This window comes from Camelus dromedarius, chromosome 4 (genome assembly GCF_036321535.1).
Source record: "Camelus dromedarius isolate mCamDro1 chromosome 4, mCamDro1.pat, whole genome shotgun sequence".
In the NCBI taxonomy this organism is placed as follows: domain Eukaryota; kingdom Metazoa; phylum Chordata; class Mammalia; order Artiodactyla; family Camelidae; genus Camelus; species Camelus dromedarius.
The window spans coordinates 51551287-51573394 of NC_087439.1; the positions used below are offsets into that span (position 1 = coordinate 51551287).

General features: G+C 43.8%; 1 protein-coding gene and 1 long non-coding RNA gene across 4 annotated transcripts in view; one reads left to right on the forward strand and one right to left on the reverse strand.

Annotated features, from left to right (window-relative positions):
- LOC135321141 (uncharacterized) overlaps positions 1–22108 on the forward strand; it is a 124929-nt gene that overhangs the window by 39489 nt on the left and 63332 nt on the right. For all 3 annotated transcript variants that reach the window (XR_010380635.1, XR_010380633.1, XR_010380634.1), the window contains one exon: positions 12011–12160. This is a non-coding gene — a long non-coding RNA (uncharacterized LOC135321141). The remainder of the gene's footprint in view (positions 1–12010; positions 12161–22108) is intronic.
- TTN (titin) overlaps positions 1–22108 on the reverse strand; it is a 284130-nt gene that overhangs the window by 32000 nt on the left and 230022 nt on the right. The window contains exons 284-293 of the mRNA XM_064484940.1: positions 21098–21385; positions 20713–21003; positions 20336–20623; positions 19586–20173; positions 19380–19484; positions 18708–18905; positions 18306–18602; positions 17630–18217; positions 17236–17538; positions 22–17127 (exon numbers count right to left, since the gene is read on the reverse strand). Of these exons, the coding sequence (XP_064341010.1) occupies positions 22–17127; positions 17236–17538; positions 17630–18217; positions 18306–18602; positions 18708–18905; positions 19380–19484; positions 19586–20173; positions 20336–20623; positions 20713–21003; positions 21098–21385 (20052 nt within the window). The remainder of the gene's footprint in view (positions 1–21; positions 17128–17235; positions 17539–17629; positions 18218–18305; positions 18603–18707; positions 18906–19379; positions 19485–19585; positions 20174–20335; positions 20624–20712; positions 21004–21097; positions 21386–22108) is intronic.

Below are 22108 nucleotides of genomic sequence, written 5' to 3' on the forward strand. Positions count from 1 at the left end.
TTCTTTGTTCTTAAAACATACCTGTTATTTTTACTCCTTCCTTTGTTTCGGCTGGTACACCAACACCAAACTCATTTTCTCCAGAGACTCTGAAGTAATAAATCGCCCCTTCTTGTAAGTTGGTAATCTTGTAGGAGAGGCGGTTACAGTTGTTGGTCACAGAGACCCATGCTTTCTTACTGGCCTCACGTTTTTCTATGTGGTAATTCTTCACTGGTGCTCCACCATCGTTTTCAGGAACATCCCAGGATAACACTGCAGACTCTTTGGTGATATCATGCACAGTAATATTGGCTGGAGAACCGGGAGAATCTAAAACTTTGACAACTAAGGTCAGTGAAGCAGCATTCAAAATATTCTGAATCGTTAATGTGTATTTTCCAGAATCATTTCTGTTGGCATTTTCAATAGTCAGTGATGTACGAGAGTCTGTGGAGTCAATGTAAGCTCTAGTGCGGAGGTCAGTGTCTGGTTTACTCCAGGAGACGTTGGGGACTGGTCTTCCTCGGAAAGGTACCGTCATGGTGAACGAGGCACCGGCCTTGACAATCAAGGTCTTCTTCATTTCACTATCAAGGTCAAATACAGGTTCTTCTTCTCTTTCCTTTGCTATCTGGGGATCGGAGCTGTCACTGGGATCACTAGCACCCACCTTATTGATAGATCTTACTCTGAAAACGTATTCGCCTCCTGTTGTTAGTCCACTTATTGTAAATTCCGTGCCTCTTAAGTTCTGAATGGCAGTTTTCCAGTCAGTTTCATCAGACTTTTTGTATTCTACAGCGTATCCGGTTACTGGGGACCCACCATCAAATAAGGGCTTAACCCAGCTAATCGTTATATTTGTCTTGCCTGAGTCCACGATTGTGGGTTTGGATGGAGGAGATGGTAAGAACACTGGATCTTCTGCCCGAACTAAGGGAGAGGTTTCACTTGGAAGGCTCAGGCCAGCAGCATTTTCTGCATATACCCGATACTCATATTCACATCCTTCCCGAAGTCCGGTGGATTTCACTCTCAGATCATAAACTGGTTTTTTGTTTACACGCACCCATCGCAGGCTGTTTTTCTCTCGCCTTTCAATTATGTATCCAGAGATTTCACTGCCTCCATCACTCTCAGGTCTCGACCAGCAAAGTGTCATGAACTCTTTGGTCACAGATGTAATTTCCAAAGACGTGGGAGGACTTGGAACTGTAAATGGATCTAGTGCCTTTACAGCCACACTCTCTAGTGGCTCACCTACACCATATTTATTAACGCCTGTTACTCTAAAGATGTATTCGTTGCCTTTGAGTAACTTGGTTACTTTACAGGATGTTGTCCTTAACTCTCCTTCACATATTGTCCAAGCAAGGCGGCTTGTCTCACGTTTTTCTACAATGTAATAGTCGATTGCTGCACCGCCATCTTCTTGAGGTGGTCCCCAGGAAAGAGAGCACTTCTCAGCAGTGAGGCCAGTTATTTCAAGTGGTCCTGCTGGTGGGCCAGGCTTATCGAGAACCTTGCAATTAACTGCCATAGACCGAGTTCCCGCGACATTCTTCAGTGTTAGCACATACTGCCCAGAGTCTCGTCGGACACAGTCTTTCACTGTTAGCAAGGTATCATAGTCTGTAGAGATTATTTCTGTTCTTGCTCTCTCTTCAATTTCTACACCATCCTTGGCCCAGGAAATTATTGGCAGAGGTCGCCCTGCAATGTCCGCATTTATCTTAAGGACCTCTCCAGCTTTGACAACAATGACAGCTCGGAACTTGACATCCATCATAATTCTTGGAGCCTCAACATCGTCTTTGACTGTAATAGGTCCAGTGGATTCAGATGGCTCACTGATTGAGTCAGCAGCATTCTTTGCAAACACCCGGAATTCGTAACGCTGATCTTCAGTAAGTTCGGTTACTTCAAAGTATGTTTCTTGGACATTAGTATAATTGCACTTCAGCCACCGACCATCTGGTAGTTCTCGGCGTTCAATAATGTATCCCGTGATCTTAGCTCCACCATCATAATGTGGTTTAGACCATTTAAGTGACACTGATTTTCTTGTGATATTTGTGACTTCAGGTTGTTCAGGAGGGTCACAAGGGTCTCTTGCAGGGACTGGTTCACAGGATTTACTGCACTTACCAATTCCAGCAATATTCTCAGCATATACACGATACTCATACATCAGTCCTTCATCAAGGCCAGAGACTTTCATTTGAGTATCAGCGATGAGCATTTTGTTTGCTTTTGACCAAAGAATGCTGCTTCTTTCTTTATATTCCAGGTGATAGCCAATTACTTGACTTCCTCCATCATGAACTGGCACTTGCCAGGTTACTATCATGGTGGATTTTGTGGCATGCACAACTTTAGGAGTACCAGGAGGACCTGGGGGGCTGAATGGATACTCTGCGACAACGGCTGAAGATTCACTGTAGGAGCTCTTTCCGTAGCGGTTTTCCGCACAAACACGGAACAGATACTCACTTCCTGTTATCAGACGAATAATTTTAATGGATGTTCTTGCAACTGCTTGTGAAACTACGTGCCATGCTGTAGAAGTGGTTTCTCTCTTTTCAACGATGTAATTGCTAATTTGGCAGCCACCATCATATTCTGGAGGATTCCAAGAAATGGTTATATTGTCGCAGCTAACCTCATCAATATGTATAGGTCCAGGAGGTCCTGGTTTGTCAAGAACAATTACAGTAATAGGAACAGTTAGGGATCCAGCACTGTTTGAAACACATAATTCGTAAGTTCCAACATCTTCCCTTGAAGCTTCCTTAATAGTTAGTGATGTTACAGTCTTGGAAGAAGAAACATTGACTCTAGTTGTCTCTTTAAGAGCCTGACCATCTTTTTTCCAAATTACAGTAGCTTGAGGTCTTCCTTTAAATGGAACATCAATCTTAAGTTGGTCTCTAGCCTTTACATTGAAAGTATTGAAAGGAAGCTCAACTGAAGGCTTTATCTCAATATCCCTTGCAATTACCGGCACTCCCAGTTGTCTTGGGTCACTTTTTCCTTTTTCATTAATGGCAGATACCCTGAAGGTATACTCCTCTCCAGCACTTAGGCCAGATATAGTTGCCTCTAGAGTCTTAACTTGTGTGCAGATGCTCCATTTTTCACTCCCTTTAGTCTGCATTTCAACCACGTAACCAGTAATTTTGCTGCCACCATCACTTTCTGGTTTCTCCCACTTAATCGTGGCTGTGTTACGGGTCACGTCCACAAGAGTTACTCTTCCAGGTGGGAGGGGTGGTTCAGAAGCTTTAACCGGTTCAGTTGTTTCAGCTGGCAAACCAATCCCATATTCATTGCAAGCCAAGACTCGGAAGTAGTAAGAACATCCTTCTAGCAGATTTTCAATTTTGAAAGTATTCTTGGTGCAATTATTTGTAACGGTAGCATATGCTTTTCTTGTCGTTTCTCGTTTTTCGACGATGTAGTTTGTGATCTTAGCTCCACCGTCAATAAGTGGTGGTTCCCAAGCCAACACCACTGAGTCTTTCTTCACTTCTCTTACAGTCAGATTCACAGGGGCGCTGGGTGAGTCGAGAACTCTGACGTTAACAAAAGCGGTTTTAGAGCCACTGTTATTTTCCAGTGTCAGATTATACCGACCACTGTCAAATCTGGTGACATTATCAATTACCAACATTGTATATGAGCTGGTCACCTCAATCTGGGCCCTCTCAGTGAGAATGCCTTCGGCCTTTTCCCATTTCACTTCAGGTTCCGGTCGACCCTTGATAGTGACAAATAAGCGTAACGTTGTACTGGCTCGCAGAACAACCACTTTCCTGAGATCAGCGTCGAGTTCTATTTCTGGTGGCTCTTGCCTCTCTTTAGCAACAACTGAGCCAGGTATGGTTGCAGGCTCTCCTACACCTTCAGAATTGATGGCACAAATACGGAAGTTATATTCAGTATTTTCTTTAAGCTTGGTCACCGTGAACTGCTTTCCTTGTAATCCTGTTGGTGGAGTGCAGGTTGTCCATTCGTCAGCAGTGGCTTCTTTGACTTCCACAACATAGCCCTTTACAGGTGCACCACCGTCATAAATTGGCTTACTCCACGCCAGGGAGACAGAAGAGCGCGAAGTGTCTGTCACTTTGGGATTACTTGGGGGTCCTGGTGGATACAAAGCATCACACGCACGATAGAAAACAGACGGCTCGCTGGGTTCACCCACACCAGCTGCATTTTCAGCAGCAACTCTAAATTCATAGGAGTGCCCTTCAGTAAGGCCAGTTACCCTGAATCGAAGATCTGTTAGTGTTTTCTTGTTGCACTTGGTCCATCTAACACCTTCCTTATCACGCTTTTCAAGAATGTAGCCCTCAATCTCAGCACCTCCATCATCTACAGGGCGTGCCCATGTCACGACCATAGAATCTTTGGTGATTGCAGAGGCTTCAGGTGGTGAAGGAGGACCTGGTGGTTTATAAGGATTACGGGCTATAACAGGCTCAGATTCCAGAGGCTCTCCGATTCCGTATTTATTCACAGCCATGACACGGAAGATGTACTCGTTACCAGGAAGAAGTTTAGTGACTTTGTAGTTAAGGGCCTGTACCTCAGTTGAAACTTGGGTCCAGGAGAGTCTGCTTGTCTCTCTCTTTTCAATGATGTAATGTGAAATACTAGCACCGCCATCTTGTAGAGGTGGGTTCCACGCCAGGTAACATTTTTCAGCAGTAACCCCAGAAACTTTCAGAGGCCCTTCAGGAGGCCCCGGCCTGTCAAGTACCTTTACAGTGATTGGTATAGACTTTATGCCACCAACATTGCTGAGTTTCAGAATATATTGTCCTCCATCACTACGTATACAGTCTTTGACGACAAGAGTTGTTTTCTGAATAGTAGACTTAATTTCCATCCTGGCGGCAGTTTCTTCAAGCTCTTTTCCATCTTTTGACCAAACAACATCAGGTATAGGTTTGCCCCGAATGTCAGCTTCAAGGACAAAAGTCTCTCCTGCACGAACCACGATGAGATCTTTGTATTTTGGATCCAGCGAGGCATTTGGTGCATCGATTTCGTCTCGTGCGGTAATGGCACCAGTGCTTTCAGATGGTTCACTAAAGTTGCCAGCTGCATTTCTTGCAATTACTCTAAATTCATATCTTTGGTCTTCTACAAGGCCACTCACTGTAAATTCAGTTTCTAATACATTGGTAAAGCTGGCTTTCATCCAACGGCCATCAGGCAGATCTTTCTTTTCTACAATATAACCTGTTATTTTGCTGCCACCATCATAGGCAGGTTTCTTCCATTTCAGTGTGACATTGTTTCTTGTAATAACAATGGCTTCAGGGCGACCTGGTGGGTCACATGGGTCACGAGCAACAAAGCATTCCGACACTTTGCTCGGCTTGCCAATGCCAACAATGTTTTCGGCAGAAACTTTGAACTCGTACTCCAGGCCTTCGTCAATCGCAGTTGTTTTGAATTTGGTGTCTTGAATGGGAGTCTTATTTAATTTGACCCACAGAATGCTGTTCTTTTCTTTCTGTTCAAGATGGTAGCCAATAACTTTGCTGCCTCCATCGTTAACTGGCTCATGCCACTGCACTAGCATTTGATCTTTTGAGACTGATGTCACAAAAGGAGTGCCGGGTGGCCCAGGTTCTTTAAATGGATATTGTACAGTAACTGGTTTAGAATCCAAGGGGGCACTTTTTCCATACCTGTTTTCTGCAAAAATTCTAAACTGGTACTCACTGCCCGTTTTCAGCTTGGTTATTTTAATTGTTGTTCTTGCAACTGTTGCTGATACCATATGCCAAGTGGTGGTAGTTGTATCTCGCTTCTCTACAATGTAGTTGCTTATCTGGCAGCCACCAGTATAGGCTGGAGGTTCCCAAGATATGACCACAAAATCTGCACTAACTTCATCAAACCGAACTGGTCCAACTGGAGGTCCAGGCTTTTCCAAAACGATAATGCTCAGATTTTCTGTTGCTGTACCTGCACTGTTTGTTGCTGTTACGGTGTATTTTCCAAAGTCATCTTTGTTGCTTTCTTTAATGTGCAAAATAGTTGACGTAGCTGTTTCCTCAACATTTACTCTTGTCGTCTGTTTAAGAGGCTCACCATCTTTGACCCATGAAATACTAGGTCTTGGTCGGCCAATGACAGGAATTTCGATTTTAAGATCTTCTCTAGCTTGGACAGTATAGGTGTTAAATGGTAACTTAAAAGTAGGTGGTATAGTCAAGTCCTTGGCTATGACGGGAACACCAAGCACCCTTGGATCGCTTTGTCCTTTCTCGTTGTAAGCCTTGACACGGAACTGATATTCTTGTCCAGAACTCAAACCAGTAACAACTGCATTACAGACTTTGGATTCAGCCACAACACTCCACTTTTCGGTTCCTCTGGGCTGCATTTCAACGACATACCCCAGGATTCTGCTACCACCATCATGTTCAGGTTTCTCCCACATCAGCGATGCACTGGTCTGGGACACATCAGTGAGCGTAACCTTTCCTGGTGGGGATGGAGGTTCAGCAGCTTTCACAGCATCAACAGTTTCCACTGGGACACCAACTCCAAATTCATTTTCAGCCATGACTCTAAAGTAATAGATGGCTCCTTCTGTAAGATTCTCAACTTTAAAGCTTGTTTTGCTGCATTTATTACTCACATTAGCATATGCTTTTCTGGTTGACTCACGTTTGTCAATAACATAGTTCTTGACCTTTGCGCCCCCATCGATGATGGGTGGTTCCCATACCAGAAGGACGGAGTCTTTTTTCACGTCTTTGACTGCCAAATTCTGTGGTGGCCCTGGGGTATCGAGAACTTTCACAGTGACAAAAGCAGATTTTGATCCACTGCTGTTTTCTAGCTTGAGAATATATTTTCCAGCATCATTTCTATCACAGTTATCTATTGACAGCTGGGTATAGTTTGCTCCTTTTTCAGTTTGGACCTTATCTGTGAATTCACCTTCCTCTCGAGACCAAGTGATCTCAGGTGTTGGGCGACCTTTGAATGGAATGTGAATTCTGACAGATCCACCAGCTCTTACGACGATTCCTTTCCTTAATTCAGAGTCAAGGTCAAGTTCGGGTGCTTCAAGTTTATCTTCTGGTTTCACAGTGCCAGGAACTGAGGTAGCCTCACCTAAACCAACTTTATTGAGGGCACAGACGCGTATTTTATATTCTTGGTGTTCAGTGAGTTTGGAAATTTCAAATCGACTGGCTCTCAGGCCAGTCTGTGGAGTAACTATTTGCCATTCTTCTTCATCTGCTTTGCAGATTTCTACTACATAGCCCAGGATCTCACTGCCACCATCATAGATGGGTTTACCCCAGGCAAGTGTAATTGAATTTTTAGTGGTGTCTACAACGTGTGCATTGATGGGGGGGCCAGGTTTGAACACAGGATCACAAGCTTTATAATAAACTGTAGCTGGACTTGGTTCTCCAACTCCAGCAGCATTTTCTGCAGAGACTCTGAATTCATACTCATGATCTTCTGTTAGTCCTGTTACTCTTAGACGCAAATCTGTAATGCGGCGTTTATTACATTTTATCCACCTAATGCCGCTTCTGTCTCTTTTCTCTACAATGTAACCAATAATCTCACTTCCACCATCGCTATCTGGACGGTTCCAACAGACAGTCATGGAGTCCTTGGCAATGTTCGTGACTTCTAAGCTTTTTGGTGGCCCAGGAAGCACAAATGGATTTTTCATTAGTACTGGTGCAGATTCCAAAGGCTCTCCAACACCATATTTGTTGACAGCCATTATACGGAAAATATATTCATTCCCTTCTAAGAGTTTGGTAATTTTCAGAGAATTGGTTACAACCTCTGAAGCAACAACAGTCCAGGCAAGCCGACTTGTTTCTCTCTTTTCAACAACATAGTGAGAAATGTCACTGCCACCATCTTGAAGTGGTGGAGACCATGTTAAAGTGCATTTTTCAGCAGTGACTCCAGTAACCTGGACTGGCCCTTCTGGAGGTCCTGGTCTATCTAATACTTTTACATTTACTGGGAATGACTTAGAACCTGCAACATTGGAAGCTCGTAAGATATACTGTCCACTGTCAATTCTAATGGCATCCTTTATAATAAGTAAAGCCTTGAAATCTGTGTTCTTTATTTCACATCTAGCAGATTCTTCAATTTCCTTATCTCCTCTTAACCACTCAATGGTAGGGAGGGGCTTTCCATGGACATCAGCTTCAAGCCTGAATGTTTCTCCAGCATTTACCACAATTGTGTCTCTGAATTTTGGATCCATTGAAATTCTTGGGAGTTCAACCTCATCCCTGGCAGTTATTGGTCCAGTACTGTCAGAGGGTTTACTTATTGTACCAGCTGCATTCTTTGCAAGGACTCTGAATTCATATCTTTGATCTTCAGTAAGACCTGACACAGTAAATTGGGTTTCAATGACATTTGTGAAGCTGGCTTTCATCCAGCGACCCTCAGGCAAATCACGTTTCTCTACAATATAACCTGTAATCACACTTCCACCATCATATGCAGGTTTGGTCCATTGTAAAGTGATTTCATTTCTTTTAACTATTATTGCTTCTGGGGTTCCTGGTGGGTCACAGGGATCTCTGGCTACATAGCATTCTGAATTCTTGCTTGCTTTGCCTACACCAACGATATTTTCAGCATAAACTCTGAATTCATATTCAATGCCTTCTTCAAGATTGGCTGCTTTAAACTGGGTGTCATGAATAATAGTTTTGTTGACTTTTGTCCACAAGATACTGTTTCTTTCCTTTTTCTCAAGGTGGTAACCTATGACGGGGCTTCCACCGTTATTGACTGGTTCATGCCACTGTACAACCATGGAGTCTTTGGAAATGGCTGTGACAAATGGTGTGCCTGGAGGGCCTGGTTCTTTGTAGGGATATTGAGCTACAATCGGCTCAGATTCTAAGGCAAAGCTTTGTCCGTATCTGTTTTCAGCGAATATTCTGAATTGGTATTCAGTACCAGTTTTCAGTTTGGTTACTTTGAGTGTAGTTCTGGCAACAGTAGCGGAAACAACTTCCCATACTGTGGTAGTTGTGTCTCTCTTCTGAACTATGTAGTTGGTGATCTGACAGCCCCCTGTATATAATGGAGGTTCCCAAGACAATGTTATACTTTCAGCACTGACTTCATCAAATTTAACAGGTCCTTTTGGAGGATCAGGTTTATCTAGAGTTATAATTTCAATGGATGCTGTCTTCTGACCCACAACGTTAGCAACGGTGATTCCATAATGTCCACCATCATCCTTATGAGTTTCTTTAATACTGAGTACAGTGAGGTCAAGTGAATCAGTCACATTGATTCTTGTAGTCTGCTTCAGTGGAAGACCATCTTTAGTCCAGGTAATAGTTGGCTTAGGACGTCCAGAAATTGGCACTTCTATTTTCAAATCCTGGCCAACCTGTATACTATAACTGTTGAATGCAGGTCTTACATCTGGCTCAATGACCAGATCTTTGGCAACAATTGGAACTGCAAGAGACCGTGGGTCACTTCTCCCCTTTTCATTTACAGCAACAACTCTAAAAAGATACTCTTCTCCCTGAGTTAGGTTGGTAATTACTGCTTCAAGGGACTTGACTCGAGCACATTCTGACCACTTCTCACTGCGTTTAGCTTGCATTTCCACAATATACTGAAGGATTTTACTGCCACCATCATGTTCAGGCTTTGTCCAGCTCAAGGAGACACTGTTTCTGGTGACATCATCCACAGTTATTTTTCCTGGAGGTTGTGGGACTTCTGCAACCTTAACTGGCTCATCAGTGTGGGCAGGAAGGCCAATACCATACTCATTCTCAGCTGTGACTCTAAAGTAGTAACTGCATCCTTCCTGGAGTTGATCAATCTTCCACGAATTCTTATGGCAATTTGTTACAACTGCAGCATATGATTTTCTTGTGGCTTCACGTTTCTCAACAATGTAATTTTTAATTTTGGATCCCCCATCCAGCAGAGGAGGTTCCCATGTAATTGATACTGAGTCTTTCGTGATTTCTGTGACTTTCAGATTAACAGGTGGACTTGGCGTGTCCAGGACTCTCACAGTAACAAAGGCAGACTTTGTTCCACTGCTGTTTTCCAACGTGAGAGTATATTTTCCAGTATCATATCGGTTGACGTTGTCAAGAACAAGAGAGGTGAAGCTGCTAGTGATGTCAATTATAGCTGCGTCTCGGATTTCCCCATCCATCTTTCCCCATTTAACTTCCGGTGTAGGACGGCCTTTAATAGGAACAAATAACCTTAAGGAGCCACCTGCCCTTATATTAATAATTTTCCTTAGTTCTAGGTCAAGATCAATGTCTGGTGCTTCCAATTTTTCTTCAACTGTAACGGGTCCAGGGACATCAGCATGTTCTCCAACTCCAGCTTTGTTAACAGCACAAATACGGAAGTTGTATTCATGCTTTTCCAACAGCTTCTCTACTTCTATATTTGTTTTGCTGATTCCAGTTGGTGGAGTGCACATGGTCCATTCACCAACACTCACGTCACATTTTTCCACAATGTATCCTTGGATTTCACAGCCTCCGTCATATATTGGTTTGCCCCAGGAAAGGAAGACAGACGATCTGGTAATATCAGTGACTCTGGGATTGTTTGGAGGTCCTGGTTTATAAATAGGATCACAGGCCTTTTGGTGAGCAGAAGGTGGGCTTGGTTCACTAAGGCCAGCAGCGTTCTCGGCTGAGACTCTGAACTCGTAATTGTGATTTTCTAAGAGTCCAGTTACTCTCAAGCGCAATTCCCCAATCAGACGTCTGTGGCATCTCGTCCATCGGATGCCCTCTTTATCCCGTTTTTCAAGAACATACCCAAGAATTTCACTGCCGCCGTCGGACGCTGGCCTTTCCCACACAACAATCATTGAGTCCTTGGTCACTGCTGTGATTTCTGGAGCCTTTGGTGCGTCTGGCACCACAAATGGGTTCTTGGCAATTACTGGCTCAGATTCAAGAGGCTCGCCCACGCCGTGTTTGTTTACGGCCATCACACGGAAAACATATTCATTGCCTTCAAGAAGCTTGGTAACCTTGCTGCTGAGAGTCTGCACGTTGGCATCAACCACAGTCCAAACCAGGCGGCTGGTTTCTCTCCTTTCCACGATATAATTTATGATATCACTCCCACCATCCTGGAGCGGGGGTTTCCAGGCTAGTGTACATTTTTCTGCTGTAACTCCTGATATAACAATAGGTCCTTCAGGTGGCCCTGGTCTGTCAAGAACTTTGACACTGACAGTGACTGATTTCTCTCCTGCAACGTTTTTGGCCTTCAGGATGTAGTTTCCACTGTCGACACGTACTGCATCCTTTACACTGAGACTGGTGGCAAAATCAGTGCTCTTTATTTCCAGTCGAGCTGTATTTGAAAGCTCCTGGTCACCTTTTATCCACTCAGTGGTGGGTATTGGTTTACCATAAATATCTGCATCAATCTTGAATAACTCACCAGCGTGAACCACAACTGTGTCTTTGTATTTTGGATCCATACGTATTCGTGGTGGTTCTGTCTCGTCTCTTGCTGTTATTGCTCCTGTGCTTTCTGAAGGCTCACTGAACACGCCTGCAGCATTTCGAGCTATAACCCGAAACTCGTATCTGTGATCTTCCACTAAGCCAGTGACTTCAAATTGAGTGTCAATAACGTTCGTAAAACTGGCTTTCATCCAGCGGCCCTCAGGCAATTCTTTCTTCTCAACAATATAACCGGTGATCTTGCTTCCGCCATCGTAAGTGGGTTTCTTCCACTGAAGAGTCACGGAATTCCTTGTGACGATGATCGCCTCTGGCCTGCCTGGTGGATCACATGGATCACGGGCTGCGTAGCATTCTGACACTTTACTTGGCTTGCCGATACCCACAATGTTCTCTGCGGAGACTCTAAATTCATACTCAATGCCTTCGTCGAGGCCAGTTGTTTTAAACTTGGTTTGAGGAATAGGTGTTTTATTCAGCTTAACCCAGAGGATGCTGTTTCTTTCCTTGCGTTCTAGGTGATAGCCAATGACTTTGCTGCCTCCGTCACTGACTGGCTCGTTCCACTGCACTTCCATGCTGTCCTTGGAGGAGAGCGTTACGAACGGTGTGCCAGGAGGACCAGGAACCTTGAAGGGATACTGGGCTACAACAGACTCTGAATTGAGGTAGGTGCTCTTTCCATATCTGTTTTCAGCAGCAATCCTAAACTGATACTCACATCCAGTCTTTAATCTGCAAGCTTTTATTGTTGTCCTTGCAACAGTAGCCGACACAATCTGCCAGGTGGTTGAGGACGTGTCCCGTTTCTCTACAATGTAATTATTGATAGAGCTTCCGCCGTCATACTTTGGTGGGTCCCAGGAGAGAGTAATACTATCAGCTGTCACTTCATCTATTTTAACAGGTCCTGTTGGAGGCCCTGGTTTGTCAAGAACGATAACATTAAGGGTTTCAGTAGCTTCACCAGCTGAGTTAGTCAGTTTAACTACGTAATGTCCAACATCTTCTCGGCAGGCTTCCTTTATCGTCAGCAGTGAGTTATTTTCTGTGCTCTCTGCGTTCACTCTCGTTGTCTGCTTCAGTGGTACATCATCTTTATGCCAGGTCACAGCTGGTGTAGGGCGTCCGATGAAGGGAACGTCAACTTTGAGGTCTTCACCTGCCAGAACAGTGAAAGTATTGAACAGGAGTTTGAAGGCTGGTGGAATAACGAGGTCCTTGGCGATTACTGTCACACTCAGTTGTCTCGGGTCACTGATGCCCTTCTCATTCTGAGCCGAAACCCGGAAAGAGTACTCTTCACCCTGAATTAATCCAGTAATAGTGGCTTCGGTGACTTTGACTGTGGCACACGTGACCCATTTGTCACTGCCTTTGCTCTGCATCTCTACGATGTAGCCTAGAATTCGGCTGCCTCCGTCATGCTCAGGTTTCTCCCAAGAGAGTGACACGCTGTTTCTTGTGACGTCCACCAGAGTTATTTTTCCTGGAGGAAGAGGGCGTTCTGATACTTTCACAGATTCTGCGGTTTCGGCTGGCAGCCCGATGCCATATTCATTTTCAGCGAGCACCCTGAAGTAGTAGCTACAGCCTTCCTGAAGCTGATCTATCTTCCAGGAAGTCTTGTGACAGTTTGTTGCAACAGTTGAATACGCTTTCCTTGTTGATTCCCGCTTTTCAACAATATAGTTCTTTATTTTTGAACCTCCGTCGAGAAGAGGAGGCTCCCACGTCAGGGTGACAGATGTCTTAGTGACCTCCTTTACCTTCAGATCCTGCGGAGGGCCTGGCGTGTCCAGTACTCTCACGTTAACAAATGCAGACTTGCTGCCTGAGCTGTTTTCTACAGTTAGTATGTATTTGCCACTGTCGAATCTGTTTACGTTTCCGACAATAAGTAGGGTGTAAGAGCTTGTGGATTCAATGCTAGCTTTATCCAAAGATTCTCCGTGTTCCCGGGTCCACTTCACCTCCGGTGCAGGCCTGCCTTTGATTGGAACAAAAAGTCTCAGGGTACAACAAGCTCTGATAGTCACAACTTTGCGCAGGTCGGCATCCAGTTCAATCTCTGGAGGCAGCATCCTGTCCTCAGCCTTGGGAGTTCCAGGCACAAGGGCAGGTTCCCCGATGCCTTCAGAATTCATGGCATAGATGCGGATTTTATATTCTTGATTCTCGACGAGGTTAGTGATGGTGTAAGAAGTTGCCTTGAGCCCGGCTGGTGGAGTGACAATCTTCCATTCGTCTTCTTCTGGCAGGGCGATCTCAACCATATACCCAGTGATTTCGGAACCACCATCATAGATGGGTTTGTTCCAAGCAATTGAAATGGAGGATCTGCTTGTGTCTAGAACACGGGGATTCCCTGGGGGACCAGGTTTAAACACAGCATCACAAGCTTTATAGAACGGACTGGTAGCACTCGGTGCGCTAACTCCAGCAGCGTTCTCAGCCATAATCCTGAACTCATATTCATGTCCTTCTGTCAGTCCAGACACTTTATATCTTAAATCGGTAAGGGTTTTCTTGTTGCATTTCACCCAGCGTTGGCCAGCCTTGTCACGCCGCTCCACGATGTAATTGATGATTTCACTTCCGCCGTCAGAGTCAGGATGTCCCCAGCAGACAACCATGGATTCTTTGGTAATAGCTGTAACTTCAGGATTTTTGGGTGGATCAGGAGGTCCATAAGGATCTACTGCAAGCACAGGCTCTGATTCCAGTGGCTCTCCAACTCCATATTTATTTACAGCCATGACACGGAATATGTATTCATTGCCTTTCAAAAGTTTAGTGACCTTTAGTTTTGTCACTTGGACTTCTGAGGCTACATTGGTCCAGGCCAGCCTGCTGGTTTCACGTTTCTGAACTACATAATGATCAATTTTGGCACCCCCGTCATCCAGTGGTGGCAACCATGACAATACACATTTTTCTGATGTCACTTCAGATACAGCTAAAGGTCCTTCAGGTGGGCCTGGTCTGTCAAGAACTTTGACGTTGAAGATGTGTTTAGCAAAACCACCAGGATTAGTTGCTGTCAGGGTATAGGCACCACCATCCCTTCTTAATGAGTCCTTGTTTACCAGATTAGTAGAGAAATCGGCTGTTTTAATTTCTAATTTTGCTGTATTTTCAAGCTCCTTTCCGTCTTTGGTCCATTCCATTGTTGGAGGTGGGCGGCCTGAAACATCAGCTTCCAGTTTGAAGGCTTCACCTGCTTTTACTGTAATCGTGTCCTTAAATTTGACATCCACCATTATCCGTGGTGCTTCAAGGTCATCCCTGCATGTGATAGCATCTGATGGCTCAGACGGTGGGCTGATAGCCCCAGCAGCATTTTTGGCAATCACACGGAATTCATATCTAGCATCTTCTGTTAGGCCGCTGACTGTAAATTCATTCTCCAAAATGTTGCTGAAGTTGGCCTTCAGCCACCGTCCATTAGGAAGGTCTCTCTTTTCAACTATATAGCTGGTAATTTTAAAGCCTCCAGTATATTCAGGCTTGGCCCATTTGAGTGTCACTGTGTGTCTTGTAATATTGAGAGGAACTGGTTTCCCAGGTGGGTCAATGGGATCCAGAGCTAACGCAGGCTCTGACGGCTTGCTCGGCTTGCTCTTGCCTGCCATGTTTTCTGCAATCACTCGGAATTCATAAGCAATACCATCCGTAAGTCCACTTGATTTGAAGATGTTGCCTGGTACCAACGCTTTGCTCACTGTCTGCCAGAGGATGCCATTTCGTTCTTTTCTTTCAATGTGATATCCTAAAATGGGGCTTCCACCATCGGAAAGAGGCTCGTGCCAGCTAATTGTTATTGCCTCCTTGGAGACTGCAGTTACCTGAGGGGTACCAGGAGGCCCAGGAACCTTAAACGGATAGTTGGCAACTACTGATGCTGATGTGATGCCTGGCCCAACTCCGTATCTGTTCTGAGCTTTTACCCGAAACTGATATTCCATTCCGGTAGTAAGGCGAGTGGCTTTATAGGTGGTGCGTATGACAGTAGTTGCCAGCTCAGCCCACGTGGTGCTGTCAGTCTGTCGCATTTCTACTACGTAGTTGCTTATTGGTACACCGCCATCGTTCTCAGGTGGGTCCCAAGAGAAGGTGACAAAATCAGATGAAACTTCATCAAATTTGATTGGTCCAGTAGGTGGCCCTGGGATATCATGGACTTGAATGGTGATGACGTCACCCACCTCTCCCACAATGTTCCTTGCTGTTAATGGGTAGGGCCCACTATCACTTCTTACACACTCGTTGATATTTAAGATGGTTGAAGTTGCTGTATTTTCAAAATTAACTCTCTGGGTCTGTTTAAGAATCTGGTCTCCTTTTTTCCATGTAACTGTGGGCTTTGGTTGACCAAGCACTGGAATTTCAACTTTGATGTTGTCACCAGCTTTAGCAATGACTAATTTCTGATAAATGCCGCGGAGATCCAATGCTGGAAGCATCGTCTGCTCCTTGACGATGACAGGCCTGCTCTCTCTGGGGGCACTTCTCCCTGCACTGTTCACCGCCATCACTTGGAAGGTGTATTCCTCCCCTTCAGTGAGATTCTTCACCACACATTCCAGTCCCTTCACTGTTGTGATGTGGGTCCACTGGTCAGAGCCTTTTCTTTGGGCTTCAATCACGTAGCCAGTGATCCTACTGCCACCATCGTGTTTTGGTTTAGGCCATGCCAGGCTGACTGTGCTCTTGGTTATGTCCATAATGTTAAGACTGTCTGGCGGTGATGGTGCTTCGGAGGCTTTTACAGGCTCTGTGGTTTCTGCTGGCTCACCGATTCCATATTCGTTTTCTGCCATGACTCTGAAAAAGTATTCACATCCTTCAGACAAGCCAGTAACTTTATATGTGCACTTGTGGCACTTGGTGGTGACCGTGGAGTAAGATTTCCGTGTTGCTTCTCGTTTCTCCACAATATAGTTTGTTATACGTGAGCCCCCGTCTATCAGAGGGAGGTCCCAGTGCAGGGTGACACTCTCCTTTGTGATGTCAGTAGGCCTCAGGTTAAGGACGGGTCCTGGTGTATCCAAGACTCGGACGTTAACGAAGCCACTTTTCTTCCCGGCAGGGTTTTCGATGGTCATCACAAATTTACCGGTGTCATACCTGTTACATTCTGGGATAATCAAGAGAGTAAATGATTCTGTATTTTCGATGTTAGCTCGGTTTTTAAGGTTGATATCATCTTTGGTCCATGTCACTTCTGGAGCAGGACGACCTTTGATTGGCACGAATATTCTAATACTGAGTCCTGCTCTCACGACAAGTGTTCTTCGAAGCTCAGCATCTAGTTCAAAATCAGGAGCCATTTCCCGTTCTACAATTTCAACATCTGGAATCACTGCTGGCTCCCCAACACCTGCATCGTTGATGGCACTGATTCTAAAATTGTATTTTTCTTTAGTCTGAAGATCGGGGACAACAAATTCAGTGATTCTGAGGGCAGTTCCTGTTGTGTCCTTTATCCAGGCATCATCCCCTACTTTTTGATGCTCTACGACATAGCCAGTGATTTCAAGTCCACCGTCATAGTGAGGCTTGCCCCAAGCCAACGAAGCAGATTTCTTGGTAGTATCGGTGACACGTGCATTTGAAGGTGGTCCTGGGGGGTCTGAGAAAGACACAAAGACACAAATGTGTGAAGAGTTTGGCTTTTGTATAAATTATATAAAATACTGGCACTCCCAAATGAGCTGTGCTGAAAAAGATAAATACTAACATGCCACATCTTTCATTAGGACAGGATTTGAAGCCTCACTAGGTGGACCAATTCCTGCTTTGTTCTCTGCACTGACACGGAATTCGTAGGTGTTTCCTTCTTGCAGTCCTGTTACTTTGCATCTGAGATCAGAAACTGGCGTCTTTGTTGCTCTCATCCATCGCAAGCCTTTCTTCTCTCTCCTTTCTACATGGTATCCTGTGATCTCACTGCCACCATCATCAACTGGTCTTTTCCAATTGATAGTGGCAGTATTTTTAGTGACATTTGACACATCTGGTTTTCCAGGAGGGCCAGGGGGACCTGAAAAGGAAGCAAATTTATGAGAAATCTACGATTTTCTCAACTCTGCCGCAAATGTTTACATGTCGGTTCCCTTGCATGCTCTACATACCAAATCTGTCTACCATCTTGACAGGTTCAGACTCTACAGGTTCTCCTTTGCCATACTGGTTTACAGCTGAGACTCGGAAGAGGTACTCATTTCCTTGGATAAGTTTGGTTGCCACATGCCTGCAAGACTGAATATCTTCAGCAACCACTGTCCACAAAAGTCGGCTGGTTTCTCTCTTTTCAAGAACGTAGGACTTAATGGGTGAGCCACCATCTTCCAAGGGAGGTGTCCATGTAAGTGTTGCTTTCTCAGCAGAAACATTACTGATTTCGATGGGACCTGGGGGACCAGGTACATCGAGGACGGTCACCTTCACATGTTCCCCCTTTGTGCCAAAAGGATTGGTAGCAGTGATGGTATATTCACCAGCATCTTTTCTAGTGGCATACTTGATAGCGAGCATGGAAGATGTTGGAGTTGAAGATATCTGAACAATATCTGATGGTCTTATGTCTTTTCCTGCCTTGGACCAAGTTGACTTTGGAAGGGGCTTGCCAAGAATGCTGATGGCACTCAAGACAATAGTGTCTCCAGCTTTAACTGTTAGCCCATCTTTTATTGTGGGATCAAGGACAATGGTTGGTGCCTCTGCAAAGAAAAAAATAACTTAATCAGAAAAGGAAGGAGGCTTACTTTGCTATTTTTTTCAATGTGCATAAAAAGTAAATAGACTTACCGTATTCATCCTTGCAAATGATGGTTCCTGTACTTTCTGATGGAGCACTGATAGCCCCTGCTGTATTCTTTGCTCTAATTCTGAATTCATATTTTCCACCCTCGACAAGGTCAGTTACAGTAAAGGCACAGTCTGGGACATTAACATGGTTGGCTTTCATCCAAGTCTTAGAGGGAAGATCTCGCTTCTCCACTATATATCCAGTCAACTTATGACCACCATCATATTTGGGTTCAGTCCAAATGAGAGTCACTGAATTCCTTGTTACGTTAATAACCTCAGGTTTGCCAGGAGGATCTAAAATAAAGCAAAAAAAAAAAAAAGAGAGAAACAGTCAAACACACACCAATGTTTTCTTTATGAAGAAAATACACCTGGGTTTTTCTTGGTATAATGACTCACCAATTGGATCAAGTGCCACAACTGGCTCTGATGGTAGGCTTGGCTTGCCTACTCCTGCTAAATTGATTGCCATGACTCGGAATTCATATTCTAGACCTTCAGTTAGACCTGTCACTTTGAAGTCTTTCATCCTAATAGGAGTCTTGTTAGCTCTTTTCCACAAAAGGCTGTTTCTTTCCTTGAATTCGATATGATACCCTACAAAAGACCCAGTGATGTGTCACTTCACATAGAAACTACAAATGTAGCCTGATTTTTAAATATATATATATACACACACAAACATATGTATGTTTTTGCCCAAGTAATTTATATATGGACATACGGAATAAATAATCATTCTTACTAGAATCTAAACTTTTATTATCTAGTCATAGGGCCATTTTTTTTCTCTTGGAATATACATATTGTACCTTCTGTGGGAAAATTTTAACTTACAAAAATTGGTATTATTAAGAAAGCTGTTACTAACTATTATATTAGGAGGTTTTCATTGAAATTAAGCATTAGCTTAATGTACCAAATGCATAATGTACCAAAAGGAAAATACATTTTTGAATGTGCAGATAGTGCTATAAATAAGGAGTACACATTCATTCAACTTGTTTTCAGGGAGGAAGATTTGAAAAAAATATTAATGTACATGCTGTAAGATAAGTGCAAACTAAATACCTGTAATTGGAGAGCCACCAGTTTTCCTGGGGTCAGTCCAAGTTAGAGATACGGAATCATGTCTGACGTCCACAATATTGGGAGGTGGGGGAGCATCGGGCACATCTAGGAAAAGGTAGGTAGTGCAGGATTTACAATAGGGAACATATCATAAATAAGCCAAAACTATGTTTTGCTTCATGCTTTTCTGACCTTGAGACACTTACCAAATGGATGTTTAGCAACAATTGGCTCCGATTTCAGGCCCTCTCCTACACCGTATTTATTTTCCGCACTGACCCTGAAGGTGTATTCCATACCCTCGTGAAGTCTCATTACTCTGAAGGTGGTCTTCTGGACAGCTGAGGCACATGTCACCCACTTGTTGTTTACAGAATCTCTCTTCTCTAGGATATAGTTGGTGATTTCAGAACCTCCGTCGTCCTTTGGAGGACCCCACTTCAAGGTGATGGCTTCCGCTGTGACTTCCTCAAATTTGATTGGTCCAGTGGGGATGCCAGGCTTGCCAACAACTTTTATGGAGAGAGTTCCTTCCTTGGTGCCAGCAACATTCTTCAGTGTGATTGTGTATTTTCCAGCATCAGATTTTCGGCAATCATATACTACAAGAGTTGTGTTAACTGCAGATGACTCAACACTGACTCTCGTGTCAGTTGCTAGAGGGTCTTCCCCTTTCTTCCAGGACACAGATGGTGCTGGCTTGCCTTTTATGGGGATCTTTAGACGGAAGTTGCTGTTTTCTTTTGCCACATAGCACAAATCAGGTAGATCCTTCAAGTCAAGGTCAGGAGCCACTGTTAAACAGAGTTATAAGTTACGGTTATTTTTAATGCCAGGCAGTTAATTTTTTCAGATCATTACAGTTTTTAAAGGATTTTTATATAAGCCAGTGAGTAGGGCTCAAGAATGTACTTTTGATGACAAAAGGAAGATGAAGATGATGGCTGAAGGCTTACCAACATCATCCTTTGCCACAACGCTGATTTCACTTGGGGTCCCTTCTCCATTTTCATTCTCAGCACTCACTCTGAAGGCATATTCCTTCCCTTCAGTCAAATCTTTTGTGGAGTACTGTAAGCTTAATGATTTCATAACTCGTTGCCACTTATTTTCTTCAGTCAGGAAATCGACTACGTATCCGGTAATTCGACTTCCACCATCACTGCGAGGCTTTTTCCAGGCTATGCTACAAGATGACTTCGTGAGAGAAGTCACTTTCAGATCCACAACTGGTCCAGGGGTTTCTAAAGCAAAGGAGAAATGATAAGTCCGAGCCCCTGATAACCAAGGTAAATGTCACTCAAAATGAGGGGGTGGTAGCTCGCTTGCTCACCGGAAGCTTTGACGGCATCACGCGTTTCACCAGGATCACCAATGCCGTACTCGTTTTCAGCAAACACCCTGAAGAAGTAGGATTTTCCCTCCTCCAAGTTCGAGACTCTGAAGCTTGTTTTTGAGCACTCCGTTGTCACGGTAGACCAGGACTTCCTCTCTGCGTCACGTTTTTCTACCACGTAGTTTATGATGGGGCTTCCGCCATCGATAATGGGCGGATCCCAGGTAACATAAGCAGAATCTTTGGATATTTCCTTGACAGTCACGTTGACAGGTGGCCCAGGAGTATCTGGATAAATAGTGGGTAAATAAGAAATGAATACGTAAAAAATAAATACACCGTCTTTTTAACATACATGGATTGTTTTTCCAAGTAGACTTACCAAGCACTTTCACTACAATGGTATATTCCTTTTTACCACAGCTGTTCTCCAGAGTCAAGATGTATTTTCCTGCGTCATACTTGTTCACGTTTTCACAGCGCAAGAAAGTGTCAAAGTCAGTTGACTTGATGTCCAGTCCAATCCTTTCTCTTAGATTGACGTTTGGTTTAGACCAAGTTATCTTGGGAGGTGGACGTCCTTTTACTGGTACGTACAGTCTCATTGTAACTCCAGCACGTAATATGAGTGTTTTCCTCAAATCAGCGTCAAGTTCTCCCTCTGGTGGAACTGTTTAATTTTGGAGTGAAGAAAGTTAAAGTAATAATTTAATGGTCAAATGTATTTCCAAGGACTGGCCTGATCACTCCTAAAATAGGTTTCTCTTCCAAAACTGATGTCTACTTCTTTAAAAAATCCCTAATATAATCTTTAAAACTTTGGCCAACTATTTCATTACTCTATAGCAATTATCGACCTTTCTATTCTCCAATATTCTATAGGCTGAACTGAGTTTTCCTTGGAGGATCTGCATCTCCTTTTCTCATGAACCTTACATCCTTTTAAATTATCTGTATATTAAAAGTAGATGATTGGTTCTTGGCTTTATTCCAGTGAAGGCACTCTATTACGTACTCTGACTTTCTTTATTTCATTGTAGGAAGGAAAGTACAGAGAGGTGAAGTGTAATCCAAGTAATTCAGAGTAAAAGGAGAAATGGTTAGGGAGAATAAGTGAGTAGAAGAAACGGTGAGAAAGGAAATTAAGATGGAGCACTACCAATTACATACGTACGGAGAGGGGTGGATTAGAAGAAAAAATAAAAATCTAAGAATAAGTAGCTCACCACCTAGTTAAAAAAATCTTTTTGTTCTCAGAATGAAATTCCTATATTCCACATTCTTTTGAAGACAGGAAATTCTCAGGTAAGAAAAGCATTTCAAAGCCACAGATCACCTTGCTTTCCATTTGGCTTGTTACACAATAAAGTACCAACACAGCTCTCCTAAAATG